At 45.1% G+C, this 13,064-nt stretch overlaps 1 protein-coding gene across 16 annotated transcripts in view; it reads right to left on the reverse strand.

The window, feature by feature from the left end:
- Positions 1 to 2,806: 2,806 nt before the first annotated feature.
- CASK (calcium/calmodulin-dependent serine protein kinase (MAGUK family)) overlaps positions 2,807 to 13,064 on the reverse strand; it is a 350,351-nt gene continuing 340,093 nt past the window's right edge. For 10 of the 16 annotated variants that reach the window (XM_012730315.1, XM_004689959.2, XM_004689958.2 and 7 more), the window contains 2 exons: positions 11,694 to 11,777; positions 2,807 to 8,238 (listed from right to left, as the gene is read on the reverse strand). In XM_012730315.1, coding sequence (XP_012585769.1) covers positions 8,062 to 8,238; positions 11,694 to 11,777 — 261 coding nt within the window. In that variant the 3' untranslated portion in view covers positions 2,807 to 8,061. The remainder of the gene's footprint in view (positions 8,239 to 11,693; positions 11,778 to 13,064) is intronic. The other 6 variants (XM_012730313.1, XM_012730311.1, XM_012730310.1 and 3 more) reach the window with 2 other exon arrangements.

Genomic DNA, 13,064 nt, shown 5'->3' on the forward strand with positions numbered 1-13,064 from the left:
AGGACCTGCTCAATTCAAATCTACTTGCTCAAGGTCAAGTATATAGAGGGCATTCAGGGAGGAGGATGGGCCAAGCAAGTTCCCAGCAATCCTGGGCCCTCAATACTGGAGACCCCTTAACTGGCAGAGGTCTAGTTTATCCAGAGAAAACTAAGTTGGGAGGTACAGGGAAGGAAGGTACCTGCCTGGTCTTGCCCTGGTCTCACGCCACCCTCCTGGGGGGGTAGGCGGGGCAGGAAAGGGGCAACTGGCAGGTTGTTAGCTACAGACATTAACAGTATAGATCAAAAAATACATATCACAAGTAAAATGGTAAAATAAAGAAAAACGTCATTTATCAATGTATGTCCATAAGACCACCAGTGCTGAATCTGGGGCTATTTCTGACTGGACTCTTGGGCAGCTGCCCAGGGCAGAGGCACCCCATGGTGGGCATCGCTTGCTCAGTGTGTGGAACATCAGACAACGGCCAGTAAATGTCACTGATTACTTTATTTTTAGATTCTTTTATTAAAAGGGGTCAGAGATCCACATTGTGTGAAAAATATGAACTTTTATATTTGCCTGTATTTGCATGGAAAATTACTAGACTGACAGAGATAGAAATGTTTATCGCAATTGTCTCTTCGTGGCAGAATTTGGTTGGACAGTTGCTTCTTGTTTCCCTGTATTTTCTACTCATTTGATGAAGATCATGTGCTACTTTGGTCTTTTAAAAGATAATGGCAGAGGGTCACAAACATTTGAAGAGGTATGAACCTGTACTAAAACGCAGTGCTGTAAACTTACCTCAAAAACAAACAAAAAAAAGATAATGGCAATTTTAATGCATTTATTGTGTCATTTTTAGGCGGATTATTATGTAGGTTTAGGTTGAAAGAGCTATTCTTTATCCACTAAATATATTTTTTCTCTTTTAAGAGTTTTTGTTTGTTCTTAAATTAGAACTTGATATTGAATTTTTTTGCCAAGTGTTTTTCTGGCAGCTGCGAAGATGATCTTATGGGTTTTCTTTTTTGTCACTAAGGTATATTTTACATACAATAAAATGCACAAGTCTAAGGTGTTCAGTTCAAAGTATTTTGACAATCAGAAGAACCCGTGTGACTACCACTTCAAATAAGAAATGGAACATTTCCACTGCCAGGAAGTTCTCGAAGACATTCTGTGGGGAGCTGTTGATATGTGTGGTTCAGCCTGCACTCAGCCTGGATTTCCCCACCTCTGGCCTCAGTTTAACATCTTGTGACCTGGGGTCACATGTGAGCCCCCTGACAGGCTAGTCCTTCTCCAGCCGTTCATCAGAACCCCGGTGGGAGAAGGGAGCCAGATTCTCCGCAGGGCAAATGGCCATGACACAGGGCAATAGAGCTGGCTTTCCTCGAAGCAGACAACAGCACAGCTGGAAGCTGTCAGTGCTCTAGCCTGAGAAGCATCTCTGGCAACACTGTTTCTGGGCACCTGTTCAGAGTAAAGAAGGGGAGGAACATTGCAAGCTGATGCGGTGGTCCCAGCATCTTGGATGCTGCTATAACTGTGGGATTTCCTCTGTTGGCTTACATGCGCTTACTCCTTGGTAGACAGATGCCACCTTCTGGAGTATTCTCTCATGAAGCAACCCTTCCCTTTGACCAGGTTGCTGGCTTGTGTTACTATATTGTCCTTTAGGGGACTTGCTACTCTTGGGATAGTCAAGTTCACTGCTCTCAGTGAACTTAGCTCAAGGTCATTGTCTAAGACATGCACAGTCTTGCTGCATTGTTTGTGCAGATTCCCAGTTTCTGCTCAGCAGTTCATGGAATGGTATCTAGTGCAATTTACTCAGCATACCAAACTGGGAAAAGTAACGACATGTTTCTGTTCATTTCTATCAGCTTCATATGGACATGTTGCATGTGTTTTAGAAGCTGTGAAGTGTAGGAAGTCAGTTTAATGGTACCATTGTGCTTTCGGCCCCTCATCATCTAGGGTAACGAGTCTGTAGAAAGATGACATGGGGTTCTATGAACAAAAAGGTCAGGAGCTGAATTTCTTGTGTCCAATGTGACCTAGACTCTCCTCTGTATTTTGTGTGAACTTCGAAGAACTTCACATGAAAGTGAAAGTTTTGAAAGTGTAGTTTACTTGAGTCGAGTGCATAATCTTTCCTTGTTTATGTCACCTTAATATAGGTCTTAAAAGTGAGCCAGTCAGTGAGCACATTCGGGCTTGGGCTATTTCTGGGCACATGCTGGTGTGAGTCTCTGAAGCCGCTATGGCCCTTTGCGTGGGCAAAGCCTAGGTCAAGGGCAGGGAAGGGAGGGTGGAAAGTCAGTCATCAAGGCTCTCAAGGAGTGCATCCCAGACTCTGGGCAGAGACCAAAGCCAGCCAGCCAACACCACAGGCAGCGGGCATCTTCCTGGGGCTTTCTATTAACCAGGGGACACTCACACCACACTGGATGCCTACGCTGCTCAGACCCATTTAGACTTCTCTTTCTAGGTGATGGTCACAACTTGGGTTCCCCCCTCCCTTTTTTAAAGCTCAAGCTATTTATATCTGCATCCACATGCGGGCAGCTGAGCGCCAGCTGCTCTCGGGTCAGTCTATAACCGACATGCCAGACTCCCGGGGGGCCCAGGTGCTTGGGGTGTATGCATTCCTCCCGGAGGGGTAGAAGCTGCCAACTGCCCAGCTTTCATGGAAGGGCTTCAGGGTCTGCTGCTGGAGAGGAGCTCCTCCCTCTAAACCTCTTGCGGTTTGTCCCCCAGCTGTGTGGCCTACAATCTGAGGAGACAACTGCCTTTTCATGTTTTATACATTTTATTCATACATTTCTCCAACTTTGAAATGACAAAAGCCCAATTCTATGGTTTCCCATTACACAGCATCCTACAGGTATGTATATTCTACAAAGAATACTATGGAGTTTCTCTTCCTCCCCTGTCACACGAGAGATAACTGGTTAGGGTTCCATCGGCTTGTTCTACTGGCAGTGCACCAGCATTCTGGATGTTCTAGTGACAGGGCAAAGGGATCAGGGAGGGAGGGCGTGTGCTAAGGCATGTCAATAGATACACACAGAGAAAGAAAAGTGGGACATTTACAAAGAATCCGAACCTTTCCGATCCCTTCACCTCCTGGGTGTTGAAGGACACCTTCTGCACAGATAAATGCTCTTGCACGCTAAGGCTTCGCTGTACCCTGCAAATACTTACAATTGGATACGGTGAGATTTACAACAACTGTTAACATCGCTCTCTTTTTATCACTGAGACAATACTTCAAAACCTTTTATAAAAAGGCAATTTATACATACAGAAAAAAGAACACATTGGCAAAACTTTATGCAAAACAACCCCAGAACTGAGTTTGAATGGCAATGTGGCTGCATGGCAATTTCACAAGATGCCCACACAGCTGGTGTGACCCTCGAATCATTCACCCTGCCCGTTGCCCCTGCAGCTGCCCACCTGCCTGCACCGTACGGGCGCCCCTCCGGGAGGCATCCGAGCCTGGAAATCAGCTCCCTCAACTCCTGTTCTCTCTAACAAACAAAAAAAGAATAAGTGGGACCACTCCTTCTAAGAGATTGCCCTTCCTCTTATCTCAAGATGGCCACCCCCCGGCTCAGGCCTCGAATGGGTGAGCACACTGACATGTTTCTTTGGCCACATGCCACACAGAATGGAGGTTAACACAAGTGGCAGTGAAACTCTGGGTCTCTGATACATCAATATGGAGTTGTGCTCGGGCCAGCAAAGGTCCCTGTGTGCTGACAAACATCTCTTTCCATTTTCTTTTGCTCCGTCCATTTGCACAGGTTCAAGAGAGTTGATGGAGGGTCAGGTGAGAGGTGGTGAGAACTGTGGATTTTCTACCCCTCCCCCCCCAAGAGCTACGACTTGACAGTTCCTGTCCTAGAGATGGTGCGGCCCTCCTCATTCTCCTATGGGTGGGCTGCGTTTGCCCATCTTTTGCAGCCCAAGAATGACAGAGAAAAGACCAGCCAAAAGGGATGTGGGCTGGTGAGCACATTTTTCTCCTTTTCTTGCACTTCCTGGAGGCATACCAGCACAACTTCACTTACTGTGTGGAAGGTGTCCAATAGCTCCACATTTAAGGCAAATTGATAAGTCGCGTGGGCAAAGCCAATCAAGCATTAAAGCCTTATGGGCACAGTCCTGTAACTGCTAACACCAAAGGGGCAGGAAAGCCTTACTTCTGCAGGGGACGAAAAAGAGGGAAAGTTCTACCAGAGGAAATGATTCATGATTAAAGCTTGTAGCCCTTCTGTAAGCTGCAGTGAGAAGCAAAATATTTTTCTAAGAGGAGAATTCATTAGTGGCGTGGAACAAGAGCGAAGCGCTCAGGGCCCTTGAACATGCTGTAATCAGCCTCAGTTTCATAAGCCCTTGTAAAAAGGATGGAATTAGGAGGCTGTGTTCAGTTCTGGAAAAAACAAACAACTCCCCCTCCCAGGAATGCTCAGTTAGATGATAGCAAAGGGGAGGAGGAGGAGGAGGAGGAAGAATGAGGAGTATCGGGGGTTTGGGGATGTCCGTTGCAAGGGGCCTTCTCTTCCTGATGTGACTGTGCAGGAAGCATTGTAATCAAGAATGTGTTAACCAGGAAACTTTCTCGCTAGCTCCAGCAGCATATTCTCTCTACCCCAAGTTAGGAGACTAACCTGAAATGAAGAAAAGGACATCACATCGGTAGGGACAAGAGGCATGAGCTGCCTTAAGGGGCAGTGTTCATAACAGGCATTTCCACCACCTGGTTCCCCCCGGGGTGGCTCAACTGACTACCCTTGTCAAGGAATGAGCTGGAAGGCTTAATGAGCAGATAACTACAAGCAACAAACAAACAAAAACCCTCCTCTGCAGTGATGAGATCAAAGGCTTTAAAAAGACCTTTGTAGTCCAGGCCTAACCAGTGGCCCGCAGAGTGGCCTGCAGAGTGAGAGAGAACTGGGCGTGGGAAGAGGAGCGCTCTGCATTCTTCACGCAGAGGGCTCCGGAGCATCTTGAGCCATTCTGCCACCAATGGGAGGTGCTCGAAAGACGCCTTCTGAATGCAGAGAGCAAGAAGTAGGTCACCTGTTTTCTTTTCCTCTCTGAGCAAATGTTTTAAACCATCTCGCCTGACAGGAGGTATACTTAATTATTGATTATATTTTAAAAGGTTACCCTATTATTTTTTGGGAAACTTCCAGATGAATTAAGTTGAGCAATTTTCCTTTTTAGGGTTAATAACAAATATGACGCACGTGCAATTACTGCCTTTTCAGACAATCAGGACATTTCTTAACAAATAATTCAACATATTATAAACACCTCCCCCCCTTTTTGTTTAGGGGAGGAGGGTAAGGAAGAGAAGAACCCTTAGAATATGGCTCTTCCATTGACCAATGATAAGATTTAGTAATCTAATCATTCTCTCTGCTCTTTAAAAGGGGGAAAAATGGTTTTGCTGATGGAATGGAAGCAGTAAAGAAGCTTTTAGCAATTTTCCCTGATTGCTGCTTAGTGGACAATTGCAATATAGCAGCAGCAGCAGCAGAAGAAGAAATGCATCGAAATTACTCTGAATTCAGAAATAAAAGCATTTTCAGCTAGGTCATAAAGACACTGCTTTAGAGAGAATTAGCAGAACTGAACTGATGACCTCTTTGAGAAGCCAGATAGAATGAGGTCTGGGTGCAGGAATTTTGCCATCCACACAGCCACAAGAGCAGTGTCTGCCTGGGTCTGTCTCCCAGGACACACAAAGCAATTGAGAGGCCGAGCGCCACAGAGTCACTCGATTCCGGGGCCACAGACATTTAAGCCGGCATTGCTTTTCCCTCCACTTAAACCACCTCTGTCAACATGGTGGATGACTCAAGACAAGCACTGTCAACCATTTGGAGACTTGGTCTCAAGGGGCAATTGGGAGTCGGGGGGGTTTCTACCAGAGGAAGGGAGTTTCAGTTCCCTATGTGTTAGCTGTATTATTTGTGCTTCACTGGAAAAGAGGTAGAGTGGGCGATTTCACGCTGAGAAGAACCCAGATTATGGTCCGTACCATCACCGAATGACTGTCTGGTCTTGGCATAGGTTAGGTTTAAGTCAACCCTCACACAGCCCTAAATCTCTCTCTGGACTGCTCTCTCCAACCGGGTACCTCTGGCTGGTGATTCAGTCACCTTGCTGTGGGGGCCCCACCCGTATCAGCAAGTTGCACCCATCTGGTCGCCGATAAAGGACAACATCCAAGAAAAAAAATCAGCATCTTTTAATAAGAGTAGGTGGGAGGGGGAGGGCAAAAAATGTGAAAGGAATATAGAAATGCCTTCTCTATTTGGTCCTTCAAGAGGAGCTGTTCAGCTCAGGATGCACCCTGCACAGTCTGCCGAGGCGCAAGGCAACGAGGCCATCTCACTGACAAGAAGCAAACATGATCACAGGTTAAGAGACCCACTCACATGCTGACACGCTGAGAGAAACCTTCCACTGTCTGTGGGCAAAGAGTTGGAAAACCCTAAGCCTGACTTCCGGACTGGCAGAACGTGACCTCATGGAAGGGTGATGAGATGATTAATGTCTCTAAAGCCACAAGGGAAGATGATTCTCCTGTGCCAAGGGATATAGCAAGAGGAAGGAGAAAGCACAGGTGGCCTCCAGTACCTGGGTCGGGGGGCCCTCGGTGCACTGACCTCTGGGAGCCAGATATGGTCCAGGCTCTGCGCCAGCAGAGGATTTTGTTATCCTGTCAACTGATAGTCACTTTTGGGCCTTCAAGGGGTTCAAGGAGCATCTACTGGATTATAAAATCTAAAAGATTATTGGTTTGTAAACCTGAACAGATCTATAATGAAATGAAGGACCCAAAGGCATTTAATTATTGAACACATAAAAGGAAGTATATTTAAAAAAAATTGGTCAAACTGTCCTGTTATCATTTTAAAGGAATTTACAGGGCTGTTATAGATTATCCTTTTGGAATAATTCAGTTTATAGCAAATGCCTAAACTGGTTTCTTCATTGCACAGTATATTCTCTTAAAATGGGTGCTTTAAAACAATTACATACATATTAAAAATCCTCATTTCTCTGCTTAATTAAAACGTTAATACTCTCAGACAACACAGATCTGAAATGGTGAAACCAGCAATTCCCCCTCCCACCTTACAACAAATTAAATTGAGACAAAATTACAAACACATCTCACTACATGATTATTATTAATAAAAATCAGTTTCTTTTTTTTTTTTTTATAAAGTTGCCCGAAATGCAAGGGATGTGCATAGGTTTACAACTTAGTCATATAGCATTTTATTCTTATTCCCCTGGGTGTGCCCCGTGAACGGAATGTACTTTGCTGTAGATTACAGACTGTTTTGTCCAACACAGACACACCGACAGCATAAACGCTCGCGACTGTCCACATGCATTAAGAGTCAAGACCCAACTTCAAATCTCTAAAAGGTTTACAGGGTGCTTCAAAGAGACAGTATCACATTATCTGGATGTTACATTAAGGACTTAAAAAAAAATAACTATTTAAAAAAAAAGGAGAGAAAAAAGGCCTTTAAAAATTTATGACTGTTTTGTAATCACTAGACTGATTATTTCAAATAAATAAAGGAAAGAAAGATATTCCAACCCATAAAATCAGACTCTAAAAAGAATGTAGTGTTCCACCCCCAGTCAAGGTAACAGAATCATTGTTTATTATTATTAAAATAGATTATAGAAAGCAGCATCTATTTTGTGCAGTTTTTAGGGGCCTTGGAAATAAAAAGCTATGATTTCCAAAAATATAACATTCCAAAGGATTGAATAATACATACATTTAAAGATACATTTTATTAAAGTTTAGGAGAACTGATTAAAAAAGATACTGTCTCTTTAAATTAGTGTGTAATTGTTTTTCTCCTCCTATCTATTCGGACATGACAATAATTATAAATGTAGGTCACACTACAACTAGGTAGTCTCTAGGGACCATGACCTGCTGACACAAGGCCGATAACAAAGAGGCTTTTCCAGGTATGAGGTGGCTCCCAGTTATGCATCAGAGATCTGGGAAGAGGCCTAATAGACCCAAGAGACCGGGACCCACTGTGGAGCTGTGCACACGAGCTCGACGGCTTCCTCCAGATGTCTGATTGTCTCATCAATTTCATTGTTGATAATTGTGAGATCGAAGTAGTGTGCATATGTTCTCTGTAAGATATCGGACTCCTTCTGCAGACGCTGAAGAGATTCATCCTAAGTGGTGTTGGGGAGGAGGGATGGGTGGGCGTGGAGGGAGGAAAAGCAAAGAGAAGAGAGGAGTCAGCTGGGTTCTTTCTTCTTTCCTATTTCTGTCTATCCCAGTGTCAGAAACAGTCAAGGCCAAACCTTGATGTGCTGCATCTGTCCCGAGGCCTAGTCGGCTTCACGACAGAGATGATGCGGGTCTCTGGGGGTGGCAGAGTTATGAAACTGCTGCTTTCAACCGCCGCCGCTCAACATGCAACAGGGGCCCCACACCAAACCACACAGACCAGACAAAACAGACACTCCTCAGCAAACACATCGCCTCTTCCAGGCGCGGCAGTGCCTGTCCCAGGGTCAGCTGGGGACTCACAAGCCCCAGCCCAGTCCCTGAGCCTACTCGCCTGCTCTTCCTTTAGCCCCGGTCTGAGCCACGCTCCCACCTGGCAAGAGGGCTTGGTGGGAAAGCCGGAGCCCTTCAGCCCCGCCCCTGGGTCTTCTGCATTTACTTGCTCCAGGCTCCAGGGCTTACTGCATTTGCACCAAGAAATCCCTTCTTCTGGACAACAAATTAAGATGTATTATTCCCTTTTCTACTTAGAGGTTCAATGTGTTCCAGGAATTCAATTACATATAAAGGCCTTCAGTCAATAGCAGTAGAGGCCAGAGGAAAAAGCTTTTTGGGTGTTACAAATAATGGGTGAAATAAGGCCATCTTCCAGATACAATGGCAACTGGCATCAGATGAATCCCTTTAAATTGGTCTGCACTGGAAACCATCAGACAAATGGCGCTGTTCATAAGCACTCGTGTCTCTCTCTTATGGGAAAATAGTCTGAAGGAAAAGGAGCTGCTGAACTCTAGGGAGGTTTGCTGCAGTAAAGGTCGCTCACTGCAAGCAACTCCTATTGCTTGCCGCAGATTTTGAGAACTTGCCGGGGGAGCCCAGAGGAGAAGGGGACTCGGGCTCCTCAGTTTGTCAAGAGTGTAACGTGAACTGTAGGATGGCAGGTCGTTCAAGACAGGGGTTTTTCTGGGGTTACCAAAATGTCTGCATCTTCAAATCTTGCCATGCTGAAGTCCCAGTGGACAAGTTTCAATTAAAACTCGGCAACTTTGAGTCAAAACTACTCCTGAACACTACGTATGTGGAGAGTCTTAAATCTATGTTGATAGAATTAAATATAGATGCAGTTAATTATATCTTAAGTGAGATATAATTACATATAGCTACAATTAAGTATTTGATTTGTAGCTCCTCAACTAAAGCAGCAAACTTGTCTCGGCTGCTCTGTTGCTTCTTGGTTCAGCGCTTGGCATTGAGCCTTGGACACAGTAAGTGCTTAATAAATGCTACTGCTGATAGAATAAGCATTTGGCTGACGGATATTGGCCATCGCAGGATTCGATGAGTATAAACAAGAGATCTATAAACAAGAGACACAGCATGTCTATTAGAAAATGGGGCCCCAATGACAGAGACAGATCTCAAGGGAAAAAAAAAGAGGCAGGCCCTTCAGGGACTTGAGTAGTGAGGTGCCTGTGCTCGGGCAGGATCTTCCTCTTCCCTGAGGCATGTCTGTTGATTCCAAGAGCCTCTTGGTGACTAGCCCTGGCCTTGGGTGCGACTACTCTCTGGACAGGCATCTGAAGAGAAGTAACGACCCTTGATTGATCACAGCATGGCACCGCAGTCGGGAGGGACAGACACCTCTGTCGTTGGGAACTCAATCTCTCCTGTGGGGACACTAGGACACAAGAGCGTCCTGCCTGCTTCGTTATTTACAGAAATTTCCAAGCAGGACATAGCAGGCTTTGGATGTGAGGTGCACTGACAGGGCCGCAGTTAAGGATCACCTTCTCGGGTCACATCAACACACTTTCTGCTCGTGCTTAAAAAGCATAGCATTTTCACTGTAGCTCTGCTTTACCCTAAACACGATGCAAAAACCCCAGTTTAGGAAACATGCATTTACCCAAACACAGGATGCTTCCTGCCAGTAGGAGAAGGAAACAATTCCCACCATGTCACTCTCTGGGGCAGGGGGGATATTAGAATGATGGTGGGCTTCAAAAACCACTAGCAGAGTTAACGACTTGCTCAGAAATCTGAGCTGATGAAAACATTCCAGAAGATTTAAGACTAAAAGTATCCAAGTTTTAATGTCGTTCTCTTTACAGAAAAATAAAATTCCCTCTTACGGCTCTTAGAAGATGAAGCTATATTTGTCACTGTCTTCCTCCACAACAGCTGTCTGCATGCTTGATTTACACGTGAGCAGGCTTGAACTCAGTGAAAACAAAATGCCTTTATTCTAACAGCAAAAGCAAGGATTTGTGGGAACAAAATGTCTACGTTCTAAATCTCTAAAGACACAAGGCTGTACTTCATCACCTCCTAGCTGGTACTTACAGGCAGCTTTCTGCACCATTTTGGCAGCTTTGGAAAATTAGTAAAAGGGTAGGAAAACAGGCAAAAAACAAAAACAAAGCAAAATGATAATTCAAGAAAAATACATGGCAACAAAAGGATAAGAACTAAGCACAGTGTGGAATTTCTAACAGGTTTGTATGTTAAATAAGATGGAAAAGTAGAGTTTACAAAGGAAAATACATTTTGCAAACGACATGACAAATGACAAAAACCGTGATGGGAAATGGGCGTAACATAGAAATCTAAATATTTAATCTTCCTGGAAAGGTACCGAGAGTGAGAATTCCCAAACCTTCACTGGACTGTCATAACTTGGGCTTCCTGACTAATGTTTGCTGAGCAGAGCCGAGAGCCCTCTGGTGGTTTCTAGACCCCACAGCAGTACCGGACTTCAGGACACAGTGAGTGAGGACCCCAGTGGCAGAGGGCGCCAGCTCTCCACCAGACAGCGAACTCCCTTACGTGGCCAGCAGTAGAAGGCCTTCTGCGTCAGCCTGGTAGGAGCTGAGGCAGCCTGCTCTGGCAGGCACCATCTCTGTAGCAGCTGCTGATCTGAGTTGGCCTGAGAAGGGACGGAGCTTATTTCTAGGTTTGGAAGTCTCCAGGGGCCAAGATGGAAACTCTAAATGGGTTTCAGTTCAGAGGCTGCCTAGGGACCCTGGGAAGCCTGGTCAAAATCATGGATTTCTTTCTTATGGCTTTTCTGGGTAATGCAATCCTTGGCAGGGAGAGGGCTGGCAGCCCTGGAGGGTGGGAGGCGCTTGGCAAGTCTCATCTCCAGCGGTGAGGAGTTTCCTTTACAAGTAGACACACTGAAAGATGATCGCTTCCCTTTGCCTAATGAGTCTGATTACAGAAAAACCGCACCTCTCTCTGCTTAATTCCTAACACTGAAGCTCTGGAAATCTTAAATGGGCGGCTTTAAGAACACAGCAGAACTTCATTTTGTTGACTTGATGAGATGAGGCCTAGCTCTTAAAAGTACAACACAAATAGGGTGTGTTTATCTGGGGGAAAATGGAGTGATTCTTACCTCATTTAAACCTGGAGTAATAGTTGGTGCAGCAATAAAAACAACAAAAGGAGCAAACTCTGCAGTCCTCAGGACCTTCAGTGCCTGCGTCAAAGAAAAACAGGGAACGTCTTCAAGGGAGAGGTACCTGACACAACTTCTAAATGAGTGTATAAAAGTGACACAACTGAAAAAGCCCTTGGTTCAAATTTTTGGCAAGGCATTCTTAAATTTACCAACTTTATAAATAAATAACTTATAATAAATAACTTCTAAAGGACAGACAATAGCCATCAGCAAATCAAGGTTGACAAACTGGACATTTTCCTTATGAATCACATAAACCAATCTGATTTTTTTCTTCAGAAAAGTTAACAGTGATTATGACAGCTAATGTTCTTTTAAACCTGGTTGTTAATTGTAACCTGAATGTTAATTCCTAGGGAGTGCATTTTGGGGCCGACTTGGACCGGCAGGCTGGCTATACCACTTATCAACAGCCTGTTGCACCACGTTTTAAATTTCAAATCAGTAACAAGGAGAGCAAATCCTGGCCAGTGTAGATGTGAAGGCTGCATTCACACTTGCATAGGCCTTTTGAGTTGCCCCATGAAAGGTGGGACTCACCTGGGACTCACAGCGAAGGGCGATTTTGCCCAGGGTTGAAGGAGAAGCTAGACAGGAGCTGTGTGGCTGTGGGCAAAGGCAACATTCAAGGGAACTGAGGGCGCTTTCAGTTCCTTTCCAGGCATCAAAAGTGTCTAACTGGGCAAGCCACTAGTTTGCATCGACATATTGCAAAGCTGACATCTGATGCTGCAGTTGATGCTGGTTAAGGCATTACTGCTTCATCTGCTTCCCTCTGGGGCCCATGCCAGACCTAGGGGTTACAAATTGGCCTCCACACAGCAGAACCCAGATATACAGACATAATTCACAAGTGCCTGACATGCACTAACTGATGTGTGCATAGAGGGAACGTCACACCTCACTGTCCTCTCACAAGACGCTAACGCGTCTAGTCTGTTCTCCACCTAGTTGACTTCCTCAATGATCTTTCAATAGCTTTGCTTTAGCTCTGTTCCTATTTCTCCCTCTTTTGTCTGGTTTACTGTGGTAGCAGTTACACTGGTTTGCTCTTCCTCCAGCTTTGCTGTGTTTCAGTCTATACTAAAATGATCTTTCAAAAATGCAAATCCCGTTGTGTCATGCTCCCACTCTGCTCCAAAGCTTTCAACAGTTTCCTCTTGGCCTCAGTATAAATGTCACGTCCTGCCCTCATGAGTTGGCCTGTGCGTACTTGTCAGCGTCTCTCCTCCCCTTCCCTGCCAGGGACCAGCTGGGCTACTCTTATTTCCAGAAAGGTTCTTACGGGCTTCCTGGCCTTTTCTT

The sequence above is a fragment of the Condylura cristata genome, unplaced genomic scaffold (genome assembly GCF_000260355.1).
Source record: "Condylura cristata isolate star-nosed mole 26May11 unplaced genomic scaffold, ConCri1.0 scaffold00027, whole genome shotgun sequence".
Lineage (NCBI taxonomy): Eukaryota > Metazoa > Chordata > Mammalia > Eulipotyphla > Talpidae > Condylura > Condylura cristata.